Genomic DNA, 26,253 nt, shown 5'->3' on the forward strand with positions numbered 1-26,253 from the left:
AATTTAAAGGAATTAAACAATGAAAGATATCTAAACGACATTTCTCATTAAACATATGTCAAGCCTGTAACCGACAGGATATAAAAGCTGCATACAATAAGTAATTCCAGGGGAACAACTTGGTCGAGAATACAATAATCGAAAATTGGAAAACTCTTTCGTATGAGAAAACATCGATTTCTTTGTCGATATTGCCGACTGCAACCAAATGTCATATTTCTTCGCTTATCGTCAGATCATTTTTCTTGACTTTTTCCTCAAATTCTTCACGCTTTCCCCAAAGAAATCTCATTTTTACGAGTCTAATTCTCGAGAACGATTCTTTCCCGCAGACCATTTCGTGAATTGGATGAAAAACGAACAGGAGCCCCAGATTAAATACAAGCAGCTCTAATAGGATTGAACTATATTTTTCTTGAAACCAGAACTCAAGCCGCAGTGCGGGCGGATTTGATGAGTAGCCTATTAATCCTCGCAAATTTCACGGAATTTTAATCAAGGAACATATTTGCCGCCAATTATCGGCGTTTCTTTTCGTATCCCATTCCACTTTTAAAAATTAATCAATTTGTTAATAATGAAACACGAACCGAGCAAGATTGGATACATGATTCTAAAACCAGATACATGCATCACACATTTTTTGTTAAAAAAAAAACTCTTTATTTATTATATTTAACAAACATATAATTCGAGCGTTTTTTAATAAAATTTGACACCCTGAAAAAATTATTATATAATATTAAAAATCTATGTACGTTTTAGCAATGTTAATATAAATAAAAATATAGAAAAATCAGATTAAGTTAAAAATAGGACTAAATTACGGTTATTGCCAATAACAAATTATTTAAACAAAAAAAAAATATGTGTGTGTATTTAAAATGTCAAAGCTTATTGAAAGAGTTTGAATTATTAGATCCTATAAAGTCTTTTTAATGAAAGAAATTAATTTGGTTCCAGAGCCATGTATCTGGTCTTGATTCGTAGTAAATTTTATTACAAAACATTTTATTACAAAATTGAACACACACACACGCACACACACACAGTTCTCGAAGTTTTGGTTTTATTCTGTACAGTTATGCGCCAAATAATTTAAATAATATCGCGAGCGTGTGGATCTTGCCGTTTTCGAGTCCACGAATCGCAGATTCGGTGGTAGGATTGAAAAAGACGGGAGTCTAATTTGAGAAATAAGTGGCGCAACTCCGGGGCCAAAAATATATCGAAAGGAAGTGTCTGAAAGACGAGATGCGTAGACTTTAAATCGTTGCCATCACAAATGTATTCTCGTCGCTGTCCGATGCAACATCGTTCCTTATACCCGCGTCCCCGATTTACACAAAGAGATCAGACGGATTCGCGAAACTCCCCCAACCACACGTGAACCGGGCCATGCGCATTGACGTGTATTCTGTCTTCGCACACTTATCTCTCTCGTGAGAAGCTATTACGAGAATGTATGCCGCCGTTTTGACAAATTGGTAGACACGAAAAGGGTGTGACGTGGGGATTATTATTACTGGCGCCGCGAATCGAAACGATTTCTCAAGGATGAATGGCGAGATCGCGTCGATAATGTCGGTGGGAGCGTGATAATTACGGCACGGGCGAAAGAAAGAATGACGAAAGTTGCACTCTCCTACAATCGAGAGATCCGTAAAATGAAAATCGCTACTCCCGCCTCCGTGAGCTGTGTCGCGCATGTATACGCGTGCGAAACAATTTCCGCGTTTGTCGAACCCTTTGTCTCCCGATACTTAGCCATAGTAAAAATACACATGTGGTCGCGCTCAACCGTTTGTTCGAAAACCCGTTTGTTTTTCTAATCCTTTCGCTCATATTACACGGAAACTGCCTGGTAATAATACCCCTCCGTGAGAGAACTGCGCGATAAACGCGCGCGATTATATGGATGGGAGATACGGAATAGTATAGGTAAGCCTCGAGAAGTCGCGCGTGGAACCGCTCGTCGGAACGATCGCGTCTGATCGGAACACGAGAAATGAGACAATTAAGATGCTGCCGTTTATTATTGCTACGCCCGTCACCGGCCGAGATTCATCAGCGAAGAACCGTCATTGTTCCGTAAGTAGGTCCAGAGATGTGGCCGGTTCCCACAGGGGTCGCCGACCTTCGTCATCGCGAATGCCAACCTCCGATGGACGGATGCTTCCCCCGGCCACAGAAATTCCGCTTGTTAGGGAGACCCATGCGATGAGAATCGTATGCACCCGGAAATCACGGCGGAATATTATATACGCGTGGTCCCCTGCGCGGACCGCACATGCACCAGGACGCGCAATCGTGAGAGATCTGCGAGACGACGAAAAACGAAACGGACATAAATCACGGAGCGTCACGCGAGCTTCTTGATGTCGTTAATATTGCGGTGAGAATAGAACCCGAGCGCGCGTGTCGTACGCATAATCAGATTCGCTCGACTAGTTTTCGTGTACCCTGCGGAGAATTTTCCGGAAGACACCCGTCATGAGATAAGATCCAAGCTCCTGCTACTTGTATCGTATGTCGCTCAAGTATTTAAAGTGTAATCGTTAACGTATAATGTATGTGCTATTGTTATTTGCAAATATACGTATAAATACGCTGCTTTACTGTTTCTAACATACATAATTAACGTTCCCAGCTACTAAGTTACAATCAGTGAAAAATAGTGAAATCTATAAAAATATACTGATTTTCAGTGGTATATTTATAACTTGTCAATCAGTATAATAAATATATTAACCTTTTAGTGATTACACACTAATTCTAAAGTAAAAATTACTAAAAAACAATAAATATTTACTAATTATCACAGCTATAAGTATACTACTGCAAGTTAGTGATGCACTGTAATTGTAATTTAGAAAATAAGTTTAGTTATCTTTGTTATCCAAATAATGTTAATAAAATGTTAATTTGTGTCAATACATTAAAAAAATGGTTTAATTTTAAAATATAAAATGTTTCATTTTTATCTCCGTTTTCTAAATATTTAAAAATATTTTAGTTTGAAACGTGTTTAGAACACCAAAAACACTAAAACATTTAAGACTAGACACTTTTTAACACCTTTAAATTTTAATATCTTAAAATTACAAACTTTTTGTATAAGTGTGCGCACTTTAATCATAATTAAGTAAAATAAATAATATCACCTTATTAATATTATTAATTTTAATATTAATAAATTAATTTTAAATGCTGTTAGCCTTTATCTCATAAAAGACTGCAATTTAATAAACGTTTTACTGTTGTTATTGTTAACTGTCGCCATCAATTATCGAGAACAATAAGATAATTACTAGCTTTACGTGATTAGATCGAAGCACCGCTAAATGAAGCACCCTAAATAGTCTCGAGCCTCAAACGGATCTCGATCATTATCAATCGCCAATTACTAGAACAGTTTCAAATCACACCACGTAATTAATTATAAGTTCTGAGACAATACTCGGACCTGCTGACTTATAACTATATTAATATAAATGTAATACGCAGCTGATCTATATCATTTCGAATAATTTCTATTACGGAGAATATTATTTCAAAGTTAGTGATTATAATCTATATTCATTTATCATATTAATTGAGACAATATTCATAACAACATATATCATTCAGTAGAAAACATGTATTATTCAGTATTATGTTTGTACAGTATTAATGCAAAGTTTTATAATTTAATGAGCCCGTGCACGCAGTGAAATATGACGTGTCCGGTGTGACATAAGCTTGCAAACATTTGAAATAAATTTTTGCTGTACTTTGTATCATAAACTTTTTTTATGTTGTCTTACGTTGCTGGTTACTATAAATCACACAACACAGAAAATTCAACAGGATTTTACGCACACGCAAAGTAGCTGAAAATATTTTTAAAATATGTTACCCGTAGGGAAAGACCACGATTTTGTAGAAATATTTATAAATACAGCTAAATGTAGATTTATATAAAAATAATTTTTTGTTAAATTGTCAAAAGCTAATTGTTACGATAAAACTTTTTACAATACTTTTTACAATACTGCCCACCATACTTCACTGTTACACATAATTATTTTGACAATTTAAAAGCTATTTTTAGATCAGGGTTAATTGGTTCATTATACTTATTCTCATATTTTATTTGATCTACAAATATGACTGCAATTTAAACTGAAGCAAATATTCTGTAAAATTTATAACAGAAAATTAAATTGGACTATCAAGAATATATCATTTCGCAAATTCTATTTTGAGAGAAACGGTGTCAAAATACTGGGACAGTAATATCGCGTCGTGCTCGTCGCAGAAATGACGAAAGTTAAATAGTACATCTAACATACATATCTAATGATTCAAGTATTAACACATACATTAGATTAGACAATGTAACATTCAATCATGCTAGTCAGAATAAAACCCGTAATGACTTCGTCGCTATATTATGTGACGATTATCATCAATTCACAATTTTTTACACAAAGTAGGTTTTATTACGGCGTGTGTAGCTGCAGACTCTCTGAGGTATTAAAATGCGAGATAATTTACAACGGGCCAGAAAAGAAGGGCGAGGAAAAAGAGATGGATTATTCGATAAGATAACGTCGCGATGCCCGGTGAGCCCATTCCGCGCGATCTCTTTTACAGCCCGCTGCGAAATGGATAGAACAAAGAAACCGATATAAAACTACGCGGCTTGTAGATATTGAAAAAATTAAAATTCGCAAGAAATATTCGTAAATATCCGAAGTGGGAGGAAGAGACGTGGGCGTAGTATGCCGCACACGTGCTTATAATCTCTCTTCGTGTTAGGCAATCCTCCACCTTCACCCCCGCATTATGCGGGGCCGGACACATGTGCTCATCGTAATGAACCTTCGGAGTTGGAACGACTTGCGCGTCAACGGTACCAATTATGCGGTAGACACGCGTTTCAACGTCTCTCCCTGGCTCCGATGTGCATGACGGGTACGTTGGCGTAACGTACGCTCCAAGAAAGATGAATCGTAAGCCTGGTCGCAAGCAAGCAAGCACTCGCAATGGCGCAAGACGTTACGAAATAGGTGGAGGTAATGATGTCCGAAAGGCAATTGTACGGCGAATAATGCAGCATGGTTGAAGCGGGATATGAAAAAAATCGCGTTATCCGAGCGATCGTACCCTCTCAGAATTCCTCGTGTCTACCCATGCCTTTCCACGGTAAGGAAGTCCGTCGCGATAGCCCATTCAGCACACGTTATAAATTGACTCGGTAAGAAGATACGCGGCAGAGCTGAGATCGCTTAAATGGCATCTGGCTATCTCTCAAGATAAACGTAACGCGGCAACGTGAAATGATTTTACTCGCGACACCGCCGCCAGTCAGCTGAATAAATGAGAGCTCTTAAATGAGCTACACTAATAATAAAGATTCAAGTAAAAATTGTATTTCAGAAAAAATATCAGCTTCGAAAGGTGCAGAGATCTAAAGACTTTATTAGCAAGGCAAAGAGACGTAGCAAATGTAAATAAAGTGAATTGTGATAAAGGTAAAGTGGAGAAAACCATTATTACAATCAATGTCAAATAAATGTTAAACAAAAATTAAATTAAAACCAATTCCTATCCTTTTCTACAACATCTACGTTACAGGCATTTACACTTTTTGATCCTGTTTTTACTCTTCTTTATGTATGACATGTATATTTTTATTATCATCATATGGAATAAAACAACTGACATTTTTTATATCGTTTGTTAAACAAAAATGTAAAAAATATGATCTAAAATAGATCATATATTTTAAAATCTAAATACTGAAAGTTTCTACTAAAATACTAAATAATTGCAATAAAAAAATATAGAAAGGTATAAATAAAAAATATAGAAATTATACCATAAATTTTTCCAGCTATTGCATTACAGAAGATTCGTAGAAGTAAATAAATGCACACTAAAAAAATAATAAAATGACAAAATGATAAAAACATAAAAGATAAAATTTATACACGTTTAATTAAAACGATTTTCGTTATTATATGTTAATTTATTCGATCAGGTTATAAAGTAAACTGTTAACATATCCGGCTCATTGCCCGGAAAAGAGAATCTCAACATTGTGCTGGCGAACAAAGGGCGGGGCAACTACAATAGATGCTAAAATGACGAAGACATTGCGTTTGGTGATGGATAACAAAAGAAAAATGAAGACGGCGGAAGTACTGTCCTGTGTCCTCTATAACTGTTTCTAAAATCTTTCAATGACCGTTATTACTTGATTTAAATAATTTAAATCCGTGTAATCTACATTTTCAATTGTAAGTTAAAAATTAATATTTTCTTCATAAAATATTTAAATAAACCGAACTATTACGTGACGAAAATGTATTCTTACTGATGTCAATTAATTATTGTTTCCCAATGGCTATAAACTGATATAAATTATTATTATTATTATTATTATTATTATTATTATTATTATTATTATTATTATTATTATTATCATCATTACGATGCATTATACCGATATACGTGTTTTTTAGAGATGCAGCAGAGTGTGGGACCAAGCTGACCCGACATGCTACATCATAATACAACAGTTAACATACGCAACTTATGTGGTGTAACGTATATGTGAGAGACGCGTAGTAATCTCAACGTTTGTGTATTAAATACTTTGCAATTTGCTTGTCAATTAGCAAATGCTGTTACACGCAATCTGGCCCTTCGTTCTTCATGACGATGTAAATTGCACGCAATTTGCAAGGCTTTTACGAAACTCAACATATTTCAGCAAAAAAACTTTACTGCTGATTTTATGCAAACTTACAAAAGAACTTTTTAAAAATTATACATGACAATAAATCACTATGCAAATGTATTTTAAATATTTTATATTGTTTTAATAGTCAACAAAATATACAAATTTATAGTGTATTACCTGATTCAGAATCATTTATGTTATTAATTAAAAGATATTCTTCATATCTTTTTTAATTCACTGATGATGATACACCAATAATTCATCAGTAAATTAATTCACTACAGATGATAACAGATCTCATAATTCCATATAAGAACATCACATAATATTCATCACGACAGTGATGAACACACTAATTGTAAAGATTTTTTTCTTTTTTCTTTCTCGTGCAAGGCTTAAAGCCCGTTTTTCTCTCTTACGTATGTATATGTGATGCGCATGTAAATTATACTGAAAATTTATAACGTTATATTATACCTTTTTTCTTTTTGCTTGTTATATTGTTGTTCGGATGAACGAGATATTGGCGTGTCATCATTAGTGAATTTATCATATATATGCCTTTACAAAAAAATGTTTATATAAAAATTGAATAAGTTTTTATTTCAATAATTTATTTCAATATATTGTGAAGTGAAAATCTTAGCAAACAAACCGACGTCAAGTAACGTTTTAATATTTTTTGGGACTTATTATTAAAAATGGTACTTAGAATTAAGACATTATTAAGATATTATGTGTCATCTTGTTTATTTGGCTATGAGAGAGATAAAATATGTAAAAAAGAAAATAAGAGAAAGATAATAGTAGCTTGAGTCACTCTAATAATTTTTGGTAATTTTTTGTCTATTTAACTATAAAAATTTTAAATCGATATTTTTAAAGTACATATAATGTACTTTTGTATTATAAATATGTATTATAAATATAATATTACAAATAAAATATTGTACACACATACATTGGTCTGTATTACGATAATTAACAATTTCAAAACAACAGAAATTATGTCCTTAAAAATTAATTATTATTAACTAATTAATTTTTATCTTTAAAATAATTATTAAAATTGCATTAAAAATAATGTAACTTATATATTTCTTTCATTTTCAAACAATGTCGTAAGACGCATAAAATTATATCGAAAAGAAATCCTCAAAGGATGCTAATCATAGCAAGACGGATAGCCCTTCCGATTAATGAACTGATAAAGGCAGTGGCTCAAAGGCAACCGAATTAGGCGGTTTATTATACGGTTCTCAAAGTCCCATCACGCCAAAGGCAACGAACGAGCATTATCGTGTAAACACATGCGCTTCGAACGTATGGTACGTTTAATTTTCGTATTACGTTATAACCCGAGGTTTAGCGTATATAGACCATTTACCATAATTTGATAATAACGCGCTCAATCCGTATGCAAACAAAAACTATCTATGCGCTAATTACGCTTTAATGCAATAATACACAACAAATGGCATAAAAATGCACCTATGCAGTGATAAAAATCCGTTTATACGTCTCATTAAAGTATGTAAATAGAATATAATTTTCATTTTTATTATTTCAATGTATTATATCAATAATTTGATAAATAATTTAGAAATAAAGATATAATAGAAAATATTATAATAAGATCTATGTAAGTGTACACTCCTGTTATGATAGTTGAATGTATACGATAAATTATAAATTAATAAAATTTTCAATAATGTATAACACATCAAATATTTAATATATTTATTTACATAATAGCAATATTCAGCGTGATAGATTGTCAAGTCGAATCAATGGAATGTGTCGCGTGATTATTAAGTCAAATTAATGGATCGTGCGATGTAATCAATTAATACATCAGTCACAGTTGATTGAGTTCAAGGAGTCCGCTAATTAGCCGCAAGAAAGCGCGTTGGTGTCGTATCACTGACGTCCTATTACATCGGCATAACAATTAAGGCGTGGCGCTATGATAATTTATAGGTAATAAATTTCGCCCGGCGTTCCCGGTCACACACAGAACCTCAATCGAATCGCAGTGGTGCGTGGTTAGGTATTGCTTTATAGCGCTAATAATTCCTTCGGCACAGCCTCCTCGTGAGACCCGCGTGTACACACGCGCTAAATCACAGTCGTCGAGACAAAGCAAGCTGCAGAATCGTAACGCGAGGTGCAATCGACCGGGTCCGGCAGACGCCACGGTCTTTTCTCCATTTTCTTTTTGCCGAATCGGCCACGTGCGTATCCGTTACGTGTACTCCTTTGTGACTACGTTAACATTCCGAGAGGTATACGCAACAATTGACATTTGCGCGCCGATCTGGGACGATCTCCCCCGCGGAGAAAACCGAAAACCAGTTTACGCGCAAATCTGTATGGGTGGCGTGTACATGGATGCGACGACGCGCACCCCGTTATTCGTCCCGTGGGTATTCCGAATAACAACAAACGAACCAAGCCCCTCGGTAAAGTTAAATATGAAGTTCGCCTGTAATGTGTGGCTAGGAGAGAGTCCAACGATGAAAAATTATTTGCGAGAGAAAATGACGTACCGCTGCAATCTGACGTAAAATGCTGTCTCGAATGTAACGTTATACGAACGACGATGTGACAGTTATTGAAAAAAGAATTTGCTTAATAAAGGTCTCTCGCATAATTCTATCCCACATTTGTCTCGCGCTATTATTTTATCGTGTAGAGAAAGAAGTCACCTGTTCAAAGGCGTTCAAATGCAAGAATATAAATTGAAACATTCTAAAAAGACTCTTCCGTGACGTCGGCTTGTAGTTAATCGTCGTCAAGTGATCGTCGCGCGTAGAAATGTGATTGACATTCGAAATAGAAGCGCGCGCATGGTAGTCGTTATCGTAACTGGCTGCGGCAGCGGAGGCGCGAAATGTAAATTACCGTTTCAATTGGAGCTATCAGAATTTCTGGCGCAACAGATGATTATTATCTGGGCGCGATGAATTTTTTGCTCGTAATAAAAATCGCGCGGACGCGCAGCACGCGAGTTAGCGTCTGCGTGAGATAAGCTCGCTCCGCTGGCGCGTAGTTCATATAAATCGAAATGTAAATAAAGTACAAGACGCGTGCGCACCACCGACATCCCAATTTCACGGCAGACACGTAAGGCACACTTGATAAGTGACTTTGTTACAGCGACTCTCATGAATCCCGCGCGCGTTCTGTTGAAGCTGTTTCGCACCTGACACCCGACATAAAAACTTGCAGTGAAAAGAAAAATAATACCAACGAAAAATCAATTGAGGAAAGTTATCGTGTAAAAAAAAAATCTCGATGAAAAAGAAACCGATTGGCGTAAGAGAAAAAGGAAAACGACTCCAAGTGAAAGAGCGACCTCGTAATAGTGCGACCGGCAGTTTTATGGGCGATCATAACGCGGGGTTTATATCTAGGAGTTCCGCGAGGAGTGTACGCCCGCACGAGAGCGGATGGATCGTAAAGGTCTCTGGCGAATAAATCACGATAGGATGCCCTACTCCGTCACGGAGGCTAGAGAATATAAAGACAGAGGCGGACATGTGGGAGATTAAACGAAACATTAAAAATATAAGGAGTGCGGTGGCGCGGAAAGACGCAAAGTACGATTTAAAAAGGCACCGGCGCCGGGGGCGACAGCGCGGTTTGCATTATTGTCGCGAGATTGCACAGATCGTGCTGCATTATGCAGAGAATTCAAAAAGACCCTTTTGCACAGCGAGCTCCTTCTGGCTCTGCTGCGACCTCGACATTTTTAATTAATTCCCCTTCCTCCGCCTTCCCTCCCTGGTATCAGCGCATATGTATTTCCTAAAACTGTAATTTATTACGTAAATGATAAATAATCACGCACTCAGATTAATGGATTTATTTAATTGGAAACTAATCGTAAACGGTTTCTGTTCTAAGTATTTTCTCTTTCGCAACGTGTGTTACAATAATATTGAAAACGTTCGCGCAAAATAATTAATTAAGAACATTAATACAATTAAATTAAATACATTAAATTAAGTAATTCTTTCTTAAATCATGAAAAATCATGGATATAATTATCAAATGCATGCGATAGTTTTATAAAAAAGAAAAACCATTTCAAAAATTTTATTGGACAATCGAATTTTGTATATAGGATTTAGTGGATAGTGTGGAAACTAAATATACATTAAACATGCTGCAATCCTGTTTGAATAATAAACATTGTTATGTTATGTTCTGTTTACATGGAATTATGTAGCGAGCAATGAAAACAAGTTAGAAGTTATCAACTAGAACTAGAAGTTATTCAATTTAGCTTTAATTATTTTTCCATTGTTGATTAATGTTTATCAATTTCTATTATTATTATCAAATAATAGAAATTCTATTATTATTATCAAATAATAATAGAAATTAATAAACATTAGTCAACAATGGAGAAATAAAGAAATATAATAATAAAATATACTTATTTCAGATAAAACCTTTTTCAATCAACTTTTATCATTATCCTTACGTAAGGATTATATTTAAAATAAAATTTAATCTTAATAAATAATTATTTTGCTTCGTGATTATAATAACTATAATTATCACAAATGTTTATTAAGCTGGCACAGCCACTTTAGCACATTATTAAGACTATAATAATTTTCACAACAGAAGAATACATCATCACATAATCAATTTAAAAAAAAATTGTATTATATATTACGGATACATTTAATATTTAAATTCAAAAAATTAATGAATATTATTAACTGCATAACTGCATACATATTAGAAAAAGAAGTATATAGTCCGTTTAAATAAATATAATGAAATAAGCGTATAGATAACATCTATTGTTTACGAGTAATCGGTCACTTGATGATTATACATGATCTACATATTCAATCCCCAAGCTATTGATATGTCTAGAAATTTCATACAAGAGAACTGATCTCTCCAATATGTAACAACAGACAGATGTGTCGATCATTTCGTCGTGGCGGTTCATCAAACACGAGACATTCAATTAACTTCTTGTCGCCATGTCCCGCACGTGTATCCCGAGTCGTTAATTAACTTTAACATCGTCCCTATATTCTACGTGTCGTGTCTTTCGTATAGGGATGCAAAGTAGCTATTAGTCGGATCTATTCTCCGCCTTCATTAGGCAATAAACTCGAATAATTATCGCCATTACGTGCTGTGCAAAATTCTGCCCCTCCCCTCTCTCTCTCTCTCTCTCTCTCTCTCTCTCTCTCTCTCTCTCTCTCTCTCTCTTTCTCTCTGCCGTTGCTAAACTCGAAAACCGTTTCAACATGCCCGAGATGTCGCGAGATTGCGGTATGTGAGCGCCACGAGTATATGTGTAAATGTTCGTGTGAGTTAAACGTTTACCCAACTTCTTCCTGGCGTGGCAAATGCGCCAAACGTGACCAATTATTGAATTGCCGTCTTCTTCGACCTAAGGCGCGCAGCATCACTCCTCTTACCCGTCATCCTTATAAGATCTTCGCGTGATATCTTACAATCGCAATAACTCACGCCGTACGTCCTCCCGTTTCCGAAAATAAAAATTTCGCGATACGCGTATTCAATCGTGAACCTTTGACGAAAATAGCATTGGTATGTTTCCTCTGAGAAAACTCATTTTGATCAGTACAATCGATACAAACTTTTATCTAATTTTATTTTAATAATAAAGTCGATTTGTGTTAAATGTTTTAAATTTGCTAAAATTAACGATGAGTTACACACATAAATATTTACTAAAATGTATTGTTTGAGATAATAAGAGAAAAGGTTTCTAACTATTCACAGTTTACACCAACTAACTTAACTTTCCTTACATAATTATGCAAGAAAAGTTAATTTGACAGACACTAATTTTTTTATTTTCTAATTAAAAATTGATTAAACTAAAATTATGATAACTTAAGATTCTTTTTCTTTTCAAATAGTAAATTGTAGCTCAATCAATTCCGTTTGCTACACATGTGTATACAGACTCATACTGGATTTTACAACCGTGAATGCACGAAACGTGACCGATTACGTCGTTTGCTCGCGAAACGCGATACTGCCGTGAGCCCAGTCTCATCAATCCGCCCCTATCCCTCTATATCTTTTTACAGCATTTCATAATTCTAGCGAGAGAACATTTTGATAGACAAACTCGTAAGGTATGTAAGTCGTATGTCAATAAATGAAAAGAAAGAAAAAGATAGAACTTACAAGATGCATTCTAAAAAATAAGAAAAAATAAATCGTATAAAATAATAATTTATATTTCTGATATATATAAAATAACACAACTATCGTGAGAAAATGTAAAAATCAAACTGACGTATTCTCAAATAAATATAAAGTAGAGACGTACGAATCAAAGTTTTTGATGCCAAATCGAATCGAATCATTGAAATAACTTTTAATTAACAACATAATTATTATTGGGTAAAATATTATTGATAACAATACACATTTTTATGTAAAAAAAAATTTTTTTTTTTAAATTTTAAGTCACTTGTATATGTGTTCGTATTTAAATATTTTGCACATCTGTAATATAAAGAGTGATGAAAAAGTATTAAAATATTTTTAATATAATACGCAATCTAAAGAAAGAAAATCGATTATGCAGATCGATTTGTGATACTCAATTATCATTGAGTGAAATACATAAATTTGCCTTTGGAATGCATCGTGCGCGAGGAAGATGGCAATAAGAGCAGAGGTTAACGAGATCTCGATATTGTTGTAGCCATTGCTGATATCACAGATTCATTTTTACAAGACTCTCTCTCTCCCACCGTTCCATCGTTACTCCGACTCCCTCTCTTGCTCTATTTTCACCCTAAGTGAATCACGATCATGAATTCACCTCGTATCATCCTCGCGCCGATCTATCTCTCCGCCGCGAACGGCTAGTATTTATGCGTGGGTATAACGACCGGCGAATATTGTTTAGCTCTCGCACCGCGTATGCGCGCGTGCCTTATGCGCGTGCACCTGTACCTGAGACGTTGTCGATTTGCATAACGCGTTCTCGTAAATCATTGAACGCCTCGGCGTAAGGTTGCCGTGTAAACGACGCGTCGGACACGTGCGCGCCGAAAGGTGAGACGTATGTCTATCGTTAGGATAATGGAAGATAGAGACAAATATGGAATCGACGTATTTTTCAAGCAACGCTCCGTAGAAAAAGTGTTTTAGGACAAGTTCCTCGTATGATACATTCTTTGGACAATTTTTTCATTCTGATTCTACATACATGTTTCCCATCAGAGTCTACAACTTAGAGTCTCTTCGATAGTAGACACGTGAAATATACACAGTATAATTTAAATATAAATTAAGTGTTTGAATGCACAAATGTATTCCTCAATTATTGTCTTATTACTCGAAATGTGTATTGAAAAATATCGATGCAAAAGCTAAGTACAATTTTATTGCGCAAACATAGAATCATAGGAAATCTATATCGTAAAAAAGTGGCATCTAAATATTTGTATGAAATAAACAAGTACAAATTCTCCGTTACAAAACATACTTTCCTTTCAATTTATAAATGAAAATATATTGACGAATTAAATGCGTAAAGACCGAAAAATTAAATATGCAAAAATATATACTCTCGAGATTGGCCCAGACCTTGGGTGCAGCGACGCTGTTTCATATTAAATCGGATTTGACAGGTTTTGCCAATGTTGCAGCGCTATTAACTGGTGGAACAATGCAACGCTTTCAGCGAATAGATAACGAGTGTTTTGTGCAAATAACGAACGCGCGGAAGGCGGGAGTAGAATTAAACTCGCGTATTAAGTTCCTGAATGAACAAATTTTACCGGAGAGAGAAGTATACTTTTTTCACTTCACCTCGATATCGAGGTCACAATATAATCCGGATTCTAAATAGACTTCGGAAAGTACTGTGTAATAAGACGAACACGACATGAAATGTCTCTCTTCAATCAGTTTACAGACCGTAGTCTGTAACTCACCTTTCGCGTGAGCAGCTCTGCCGTGGTTATTGCGAATTTATGAGCTGATGTCAATAAAAGCGAAACCCTATCGAAGACTTTATATATTCTTCGCCGGGAAGACTGGATCTGCTGCTCCCTTGAATAAACGGAAACTCGAGTTTCTCAAAGTTTATTCTCTCCCAAGGCCTACGCGTGCGCGCGATATATATACACGGATACCGGAATACAATTTCGCTCATTGATATTTTAATCGTTCTGTTTCCGATTTTGCGAGTCAAGGATATATAACCGATACGATAATCCGAAACTGTCGTTAAAATACAAACCGCTCATTTATAGCTCCGGTGGAAATATAAAAATGCTTCGTCCAGATGCGGTGTCGTCGTGACTGTAAACTCTCCTTCTTATATTTATATGCTATTATTATCGTAATGAATCACGTTAATAAACATAAATGGCATCTTGCATAAACGCGTTAAATGATATACGCGCGTATCTAGTAACTTAACGGAAATATACGATATATATTAATAATGATTTTCATCGCAGTAAAAGCGCACGCGCCGCTCGTACACCTTGGCCGAATAAAGGAGCGTTTCAAAATGAAGGAAACATTCTCTCTTTCCGACAATAATCGTAAATTCACGTCTGCTGAAAATTTTCATGGGCTTGTCGCTGTCAGCAGTACTTTAATGCTGGCTCGATTCCATCCTCCCAAACATTAAATATACAAAACGAATAATTATTGAAACGCGACCTTCAGAATCTTCCAAGAAGAGACAATTTTTTCGAGGTCTGTAAATATCGTTGGAAATTTTTGCGCAAAACCTTTCAGTATACGTACTATTCATGTTTACTTAATAATATTTGAAATCCTTGAGAAAAATATTCCCAATATAAAATTAAATTATTCGCTTAAAATTAGACAATATTATCTTCAATATTTTATTAAACAAAATTTAAAAATTAACATTAAATTACAAATCATAATCCTCTAAATAGTAAAGTTTTATTATCAAAATGTTGAAAGATATCAATTAGGATATAAAAGCGACAATATAAATATTTGATTTACGCCATGCATATTAACTCCGTTATAATTTTCTCGAAATCGCTTCTTCAAACAGTATAAAATCTACGATTATCTTTAGCTTTTAGGATAAAGTATCGCTGCCAAGTAGGATCTTTAAATATTTACTACAGACCGATTGAAGTACATTGCGAAAATGATGAGCAGAGACGGACGAGCGTGTTCCGATTTGTGCATCGGTGCACTCGGGCGGTTGCAGAGAAGGTCACGTCTCTCATTACGGGCTAACGATTCGATATTAAGTCCCATGTTTGCTCCTATTGCGGCGGAACTGAAGGGGGAATTCGATATCTCCTATTTGCTATTCGATCTCCAAGTTTCCCAACAGAGAGGGTGGAAGGAGGACCTCAGCAAACACGAAATCTATATTATGAAAGCCACAACCGCCAATCTTGTGTTTACGAAGTTTCTTTATCAGAAATATTTTTGAAAGAAATAAATATTATTAATAAAAATATATATTAAAACAATGATAAAACTAATAATATGCAAATATTGTATCAATATCGCATTAATCCACCATGCTTAGAATCTGATGAAATTAAAAAGTAAAAAATTAAAGGAAAATATTTTTTCAACTAATAAAAAAAAGTCTTAATCTTTTTTTTATCTTAACGCATTCCATGTTTTTTACTTGAAGATAATGTGGAATGATTATAGTACGATATTGCGGAACATTATGGGATAAAAATTTGAAAAATCTCAACTATGCAGATTTTCTGCGAAGATCGCGCGCGTGGAAGATGGCCACCTAAGAAGACGACGTGCCAATTTCCGCATCAATCATCCGTCGTAAAAGTGAGTCTGAAGAGAGTGTAAAGACCTGGCGCCAGCCAATCTGCGTCAATATTTATTATTTGTGCGTCTCTTTGACGCGAGAAAATGTATAAAGACAAATTGTGCAACCTGACAATCTACCGTGATTTTGTTTCATGACTCTTGTCTCAAAAATTAGAGAAATATTCAGTATTTATAAAACAAAAAAAAATTATAAATAAGTAGAAATAAAAATGTAAATGTAAATGCGTATCGATTACCCTAGTTAACTGTGTCAACTTGAATGTATCCCCCATAGTTTATAAAACCGTTATCAGTATAATTTAATTCAGCCACTCGGTTAATTAAACTGGTGTAAAACGAGTTTAACAACTCGAGTGAGAAAGTAATTTCTATCGATCCTTGCGGCGATACGTGTATTATATGCCTTTTACAGGATACATTGATATTTGAGAGAATTGTGTAGTATTATAAAATATATTATACATATAATATACAAAATTAATTTTTAAAAATTTGATATAAGATATCTCACATAAATTTATAAATCATTATACGAAAAAAATGTTTTAACGTCAAATTATTGTTGTTATCATTATAAATATTACATCGTCACGTATCGCGTAAAGTAAAAAATTTTACTATGTGTTTGCATCTTAACACATTGTACAGTAAACAAAATGGTTCTTCAATATATATATCTAACGTAAACAAGTAAAATTGTCGGTTAAAAAATTGAGAGCGGTGGAAGAAGGGGGAGAGGAGAGAAAAATGAGAAAAAAGGAGAAACGGAAAAGGGAGAACTCGTATATCTCAGCAGTCGGAATGCTCGTGAACTCGGGGTTCAAGCTTTACGAGCGTGCTTACAGCTGGGTGCACGGCGCGATATCGATTACTGAGAACACTAGTGCAATTACACAATGAAGTAGTAATGGCAATATTGCTGATAAACCTGATCGCGCAGCATCATGGTGAACGTATGCGATACGCATGAACCTCGGTTAAACGAGAGCCGCGAAATCATTGCGCGAGAGAATCGCATACGATAAATTAATTATTTACGCACTCCGCCGGGAGATTGTGCACAAATGCCGATATACGTATACATAACGCATTTAAAAGAATAGTATAGCGTGCATTTAACCGTATCGATTTTATTACAACGATTATCGTCTTAACATTTGGTAGACAAAAGATATCATTAGATAGACAAAACCAAAAGATACACATCTCGTTAAAAAATTTTTTATAACTTTTCCGAGTACAAATTTCTTTCCAAAATGTACTGTAATTATTATCTTTATTTACTTGTGTTTATAATATAATTATACTTTATATATTATACACAGAAAGAAAGATTTCTTTAGATTTAATAAACAATTTTGTTCGACTGTTCCAAAGCATATATTTCTTTGGTTTTAATAAATTTTAAACAGATTTCTTTAGATTTAATAAAATTTATTAGAAACAAAGAGATATATGCTTTAGAATAGTCGAACAAAACGGTTTATTAAATTTAAAGAAATATTTCTCTCTGTGTAAGACGAATCAATCAACAGTACAAAATTACGAACAAAAACATTCCGATATAATGTCAGTTAACCTGTTGTTTTTTATTAAATCTAAAATGTATCTAATGTATCTAAATGTATATAAAAACGTCAAGAAACTAATTATTTTTAATAAAATTAACAATCCAAATTTTTTACAAAAATTTTTATTAACAATGTACGAATGGATGTAACATTTGCATCTCAATTTGCATATTTCAGAAACTTTCGCAGTTTCCTTACCAAATAAGGCTTATTGAAGGCATCCCGATTTTATCACATGCTATTACTTTTCTTATTTAATTACATAACAATTTACGTTGTCTCCAACAGTGTTTAACTTCGTTATTTCGGCCAGAAATACTTTAGCAAATCAAGAATAATGACAAGGACATTCGCCAAAAAAAGGTTGGCTTCAAGGAGCATCCAAACAAGGAGCATAAATACGAGCCAATTAAAAAAAAAACAAATTTTTCTGTTTTTTTTTTTTATTGATGTTATCAAATCATTCAACAAAAGTATTTTATTGCCATTATACTTCAGTAATCTTCAAATTTTTAACCTTGGGAGAAAGTAGGTTTAGTATTGCACGTCTTTATTAAACCAAAGAAGCTTTTAAACGAACGAAGTATGCATTAAAACGAAATAAAAATAAATATGTTACGGTTTGTAAAATGAATATTTGTCGTAAGGTTTCCGAATTACAGTCGCGCATTCGTTTTTAAAATTGAGTAAAATGGATTACAGCTACCCGCGCTATTCATCTTCCTCCTTTCGATTTCGCACGATTTATTCATGCAGATCACACGTAAGAGGAACGGTAGGTAGGTTACCTGCCAGACAGTGCGGATAGTAATCTGTGACTTACGTGGGTACATGTCGCCTTTCGTCACGTGCCACGGAAATGCTCTCTCTCCTATTATTTCCGGAAAGGTATGCAAACGGGGCGGCATAAAATATGACTGAACCGCTGTGAAGTTGATCGTTCGAACTTAACCAGCTTATGCTAACTCTGTCGACCAAGGAAATAAAAGAATGATAAAGCACTTGCAGCATTTTTTTTTTTTGAAGAATTTAAAAAAGTTAATTTTACTTAATCCAAGAAAAAAACATTTTTCCTTCACTTACAAATATACCGAGATATTTTTAAAAACATTCCTCATGCCACGTATACTGTAATTGTGTTATTTTATAATTGTATCCTAATTTTGTACTTATTAATTATTATTAATTATTAAAATTTATAAAATTGTTGTTAAATCTAACAGATAATCAAGTGCAAATTTTCAGTAAAAAAACGATTTGAATGTAATTAAAGTTGACTGTTATAATAAAAGTAACACGTAAATAATACATAAAGCGTAGATAATAGTTAAAAGAAGAAAGTTTCCCAGCCATCTTGCAAATTGAAGAGTAAACGGTAAAATAAAGGAAGTGATTCGAAGACCATCTCAGTAAAGACAAGGACACTCCCGCGGCAGACCGTGAATGGCGGATGTGTACAAATTCATGATACAGGGAATGTCCATTCAGTGGCATGAACAAAGACAAAAGGCCTCTGCAATGGAGATGACGATCAAATGGGAATGTTTTCATTTCGATGCAAATGCCCGCTTCGAAAGTGAAAAAAGATATAGCGATTGATGTGAGAGCTTTAGCGATACTTCCACGATATATGCACGATGCAGATTGTCAGTGAAGACAAGCCGGGAAATTAAAATACTCCCGCGACTGTGCGATTCAAATAATCGCAGATGGTCGTGTAGAAAGTGAAGAGATGTTGCAGCACAAATATGAATAAATTACAAGGAAAAAGAAAGTATTAAAAAATAAACAGTAAATACATATGCATTAATATATTTTCATTTACGTATTTATTATTTGCATTTCAACGTTCGCGCCTTGTTTTTACTTCGTATTTAATAATATTTTAATTAATATGTACCGATTTTTTTACATGTATATAAATAAGCTTTAAATATATTGTATATTTATTTATATATGGAAAATATTATTAAGAATAAAACAGGATTAATCAAGAATATAAAACTCCACATTAAAAAAATCTCATCTTCTTTTTCTAATCCTTTACATTTGCATTCTAAAATCAAAATTTCAAAAAAATCTCAAGACCAAATTCATCAAATTCATTATCGGAACTAAGTCAGTACAAAGAAATATGTAAAATTACATGTACACACTTTCGTCATTAATGATTTTTACACTTATTATTTATAATTTTACTTTGTATAGACCTTCCTGGTTTCAACGTTTCTAAGCTTCAGAGGTCAACCTGCAAAAATGTCCTGGGGTTTAACGGACGCCGGGCCTTCGTTCGGTATCGATAGTAAAAAGACAGACACAACACGGACGACTGGACCGGAGGATTTTTCTTCGGTCAGCTAAAGAATCGATAGGCGCCGCGTACGACGTGTCGGGTGGTTCGTAAAAATTGAAGTTTCCTCGTTTTTACACAAGATCCACGGGAAAAAAGCAGGAGGTCGTTAAACCCGACGATATAAGAAATCCCGCCGAATCCACACGAGAGTCGCCACGGAGAAAGAAATCTCACTCTCGTCTTATTTTCCTTTTTGCCTTCGCGAGGCCCTGGTACACATCGCACGACAGTCTCGATGAGAAAGCGAGAGAAACGAATGTGCGAAAAAAAAAAAATAATAACGATCCATGTATCGAATCTCGCGAGAAAAATACGAGATGCTTGTAAAAAAAAAATTCGCGTAACTACCGACACTTCATCGCTATTTATTACATTTTGTTATTGGATTGCGTAAGTCATTATAAGCGGATATCACGTATTCGAAAGATGAAAAGGAAAAGGAAAGACTGTTCAACGTTTGTAAATTATACATGGAAGAATTAGCGACGAGCCGTAAACTCTATTTACGACGACGTGGAATAAAAAGAGGAAAGCACGACGGCAAAATGCGGTTAATAGAGAGGATTCGCGCACTTTTTAATGCTCCGTCTCTTTTCCCTCCCAATAAGGGAAATAAAAATGCTTCCTAATTCTGCACTTTGCAGCTTTCATTCCGAACTAAATAAGCACGATATACAGTATATATGTATAATACATATATACGTAAATATTATACAATACGTTGAGAAAATGCAGAAATATTTATCTTTCTAGAAGATAATGTTATTTTTGCATTTATAATAATTGCTTGTAATTACACTGGCGGATTCTAGGGGAGGGAGGTTTTCGGGTTAAAACCTCCCAGCTTCCAAATTTAAAAAATTAATCTTGCTGGGTCCGTTTAAAAGATTCAAGTAAAATAATGCAGCCCGACGCGGACGTCTGTGGATCAAATTCTTATGCATAGAATTCATTGTGTTCAAACTGTCCGATGTCCGATATACGATGTTCTGCAAAAATTTTATTAACCTCCCTCCTCCATTATCGACGTCAGGATCCGCTAGTGAATTAATACAATTTAATTAAAAAATGTATAAAAATATATAATTAAATTTTATTAAAACGCAAAAAAAGACCTCCCAAAATGTACATACAAACCTCTGTAAAAAGCTTGATTCGATAATGAATTCAATTTTATCGATTCTACCTAATGTAATATCGCAGCTATCTTTGTATAATTGATAACCATCAAACTTAATATCGTATTTGCTTTAATCTTATTGTTAGTAAATATGCTAATTCGTAGAACGGAAGATGTTAATGACCAATATACAAGTAATAAAAATAACATAAATATATTCGACTCGCTCATTTTGAATGATATATGTTTAAATGATATATGAAACTGCGCGAGAAAAAGAAGCAGAAACATAACATATTCAATGTTATTTTGGTTTCTTTCGGAAAAAAGCATTTCGAAAACATATTCAATTTGTATAATTCATACCTACGTCATTACGCATGAGAATATACGTCAGATTTTCATACCATCAATTTAACAGTTAATTTAACTTGGACAGATAATTAATTAAGACTTAATTAATTATGCATTTAACGTTGCAAATTTCGCTCATCCACAGAGGCCTATTCGATCCCATGCAAAGTGATACATTAAATTTGCATTAAATTTCTAATGACCCGGCCCTATCTTCTCCACATTATACATTGATTTAATGTTCGGCATTATGCAACAAAGCGCGTATACAGCTCGCGCAATGCCGAAACCTACGAAATATTTGTTCTCGTACATTCGAGAGATTAAACGCACTACAAAGCATCAAATATCCGGTACATCTCTGTACAGATCATCGATATTCTTCGTACTAACTTTCCCGAAAACTTCATTTTCCCGTTTAACTCGAAGTGCATTTCAAGAAATGCAAAATCCCGCTATGCGATCTGACGCGCATTCCTTGAAAATGCGCGACATTCCCTCTTCGACAACCAGTCACGATTCTCAAAGAACGTCACGTGCTGCTTTCGAGAACCTTGACTACACCATCGGAAGCATTTAATAGAATCCAGATTTATTTAAGTGATATTAGAACATAATCATTTCGATCAACAAATCAAGGGTTCCTCCACTTCCGACGGGAGTTACGTTCTGAGACTTCGGTCATAAATCGAATCAATCAACGTAAGTTTAGTAGTATTTATATCCCGTATAAATAAATTATTTATGCAAAATAATTACTTTATTACTAACACGATTCTAGACTTCTATTGAGGAAACGAAACAAAATTTTCTTTAAGGATTATAATTTATAATTAAATATTGTTTTTTCTTAAAAGAATAACTCTTATTAATACTTAGCATCCGTTATAAAATTAATTTTTAAATTAATAACATGCCGGTCGTAAGTTCAAAAATTCAAAGTGGAGTAGAAAAGATGGTACGGTAGAATTTCTTCCTCTATGATCTTAGGTCTGTTTTTTATTCCTGCACTGCTGCACTAGTGCAATAAGTTAGAGTGAGAAAAAATATATTGGTCTTATTCTAACTTATTGCACCAGTGCAGCAGTGCAGGAATAAAAAACAGACCTATAATCTGAACAATATACGAACTATCGATGTTTTAAACTACGTACACAGAAAAAAAAAGTAATATAGCCAATAACATATGTAATTGCGGGCTGCCAACTGCATAAAATACTCAATATAATAATATTTGCAGTTAATGCAAAGTACAATGTCGATACTGTAATAGCATATATTATTGTATCGAGTATATCTGTAATTGGCAGACCGCAACTACGTATCTTATTGGATATATTACTTTTTTTTCAGTGTATTAAGTATTGTCTTCACCCGGCAAATGTCTATCGCCGTGCCGAGGTTCAATTTAATTCGCCCGGTCGACGCGACGCGCGATGTTCCCGATAATCGTCCTTTGACACGTTGTTCACGACATGTAAACATCAATCGCGTGCACTATAGCTACTCACCGCAAACGTTGAGCCAGCCCTCGACCCGGCAGGGATACTCCAGCTTCATCTTCGTCCCTCGTATGCGGATCGCGCGTGAAATCCAGGTCGCGGTGACGTTCCTCCCTCGTCGGCACACAGCGGGTCAGGCACACTGATCACACAAACCTCCCGCCCTCCTCCCCCTCCCCCGTCCCGATTATCACTGGGAAACGATACCGGCGAGCGATGCCGCCGCGGCACACATTCCTTCCGCGATTCACGCGGTTACGCGAACACGCGGCCTCCTCCCACTCCCTCCCACGTCGCGCGTTCGCGGGAACACGAGGGTGACACGCGAGGGCGATATACTCCGAAACGTGACGGGGGTACGAGGAGGGTTGTCGCGAGAGAACGACACGGCACTCCGCAGCTCCGAGAGAAGACGCGCGGACGATTTCGCGGGACGTGGAGCGAACGTGGCGAAGGTAGCGGATAATGCCGCACGCCGCACGAACGCACGCTCACTTCAGGACGCGATGAGCGCGCGCACGCGTAGACGCGAGACATACGCGACGGCGAATGAATCCGAACTGAGGAGCCGCCAACTGTGGCGGACCGAGAGGCCCGAGGCAACGAGTGAGAGCGGCGGCGCGCGGCGACAGCAACGACTCCCTCCCTCCCTCTTGCTCTCGCTCGCTCGCTCGCTCCTTTCGCTCTCGTTGTCAGGTCAGGTGGCCGTTCTCACTGCTGCCACGCCGCGCGCCGTTCGCCGCGCCGCTCGCTTCACGTTCGCGCGCGCGTAATCACCGGCCGGTGTCACTCGACAAATCGGCCAATTTGATCCTGACGCTTCGATACCACGCCGGAGTTCGATACACGCGATCAGTTATTATGAAAATATATCTGCACGCGCAATCGGAAATCCATGGAGCACTGCCGTTTCGTAAAGTAGCGTCGACAGATAACGCACAGAAATGTCCATTTTAAACCTCAATTTATAACCAACTCTTTACTTTTCTTTAATTCTCAGCGTACCAGGAAAAGATAAAAAGTAAATGAGTAGATAGTAATGGACGTTAAACAAAGTTATTGCGCGACGTGCGTAACTGGTGATACTTGAACGGGCTGAAGTTTCTTCGATTGGACACGTCTCGATACCAGTTCTACCAATATTGGACAACTTTAAACTTACCTTTATCTTTTTTAATTCTCAGAAAAGATAAAAAAAAAGATTAAGAAACTAGGAACTAGAAAAAGATTTCAAAAAAGCAAATTAAACCTAGATTAAAGTTGACCTACATTGACGGATACATACGTAATGCGCGTAGTCATCAATACGTTCAAAACTAATAATTTTATTTATTTGAGTAGGATTGAGTTGCAACTAGAGTTAGAGATAATAAAAATAAAAACTTAAATGAAAAAATACATTCCTATATAAAAAAAAGTTTCTTTGCTACATTATATAAACTTAATTTATAAATACAATATAAAATTTATTTAATGATTCATATTGCAATTGTTTTGTTATTAAGAGTAATTTATTTTTTTTTTAATTATGACAATCTAATTTAATATAAATAATGCTTTTCGAAATTAACTTTTACTTAACAACTTAATTTAGTCTAAATATAACTTTTAACTGAATTAATGTTCGTTTTTGTAACTGTAAACTATAATTAAATTAATAAAATTTATTAGCTATTAAATTTATTAGCTATATTTAATCTATTTTAGAAAGATTAGTAGATTCGACTTATCCAACCTAGTATTTAAACATTATTATTAATTAATAAGACTGAATAATAATATTTTTGTTAATATTTTTTAAATATTTTTACTAAGAATAATTTTTCTTGTTGCATTTATTTCAATTGTACCTAATATAAGTATACGCGCGCGCGTGTACAGGTATTACAAATATTGAAAATACGAATCTACTAAAGTTAAATCATTTTTATTCGAAAGAGCACCTGATTTTTAGATCGTCAATTATTATTGTAGCTCGTAATATTGTGCAACTTTCGTGTTTATTAAATCATTCGTTAAGAGAAAACTTTACACAATTCACATAGTAAAACGATTTTAAAAAGTATTCTTTTCAAAATCTTGAATTAAGAAATAAATTTTCGTTTTATTCCGTTTCTTCTTTAAAAATACTCTTAGAGCCGGTTGTTCTAACTTCTGAATAAACTTACCTATCAGATAAATATATGTCTTTATTTATTTAAAAAAAAATAAAGATACACACATGCATACCTGATAAATATAAGTATATGTAAATGCGCGGGTGAGAATATTTTAAGACCCAGAAATGATTATTTTTGTTTTGAATTGAGTTCGAGAAATGACATTCGAATCTAGAACAAATCGCGATGTCGCAAAAAAGATCATAACAAAACGCAAACTTTGAATCTCATTTACTTTATCTCATCTCTCGTTATATTAACGATCGTAAGTTTGCAAGTTTTACGCATATTTCCCTCAACTTACTAGACAATCGTCGGAACTAATTGTAAGCTTTGGCCAATAATCCAACTTCCTTTGTAATCACTGATTTAATTCTTCGCAGACTAATTTGAGTCATATTGATCCAAATAATTTTTCCTATTTTGTCAATTCTGCCTCAAATGATATGTACAAAAAAATATTTTAGATTATTTAATTAAACAATATTCTTAGATGTTAAAAAAGTTTTTTTTTCAATCTTTTGGAATCTAGAAACTCTTTGCAATATATAATTTCGTTTAACAACGACTCAAATAATCTGAGAAAGTATTAAAAAACAAAATAGTCTGCAAAAAGTTAAACCG

At 34.8% G+C, this 26,253-nt stretch overlaps 1 protein-coding gene across 1 annotated transcript in view; it reads right to left on the reverse strand.

The window, feature by feature from the left end:
* The window catches only part of LOC105834665 (ras GTPase-activating protein raskol), a 313,516-nt gene extending 289,464 nt beyond the window's left edge, over positions 1 to 24,052 (reverse strand). Inside the window, exon 1 of the mRNA XM_036282614.1 lies at positions 23,480 to 24,052. Coding sequence (XP_036138507.1) covers positions 23,480 to 23,528 — 49 coding nt within the window. The 5' untranslated portion in view covers positions 23,529 to 24,052. The remainder of the gene's footprint in view (positions 1 to 23,479) is intronic.
* Positions 24,053 to 26,253: the final 2,201 nt, after the last annotated feature.

This window comes from Monomorium pharaonis, chromosome 2 (genome assembly GCF_013373865.1).
Source record: "Monomorium pharaonis isolate MP-MQ-018 chromosome 2, ASM1337386v2, whole genome shotgun sequence".
NCBI lineage: Eukaryota > Metazoa > Arthropoda > Insecta > Hymenoptera > Formicidae > Monomorium > Monomorium pharaonis.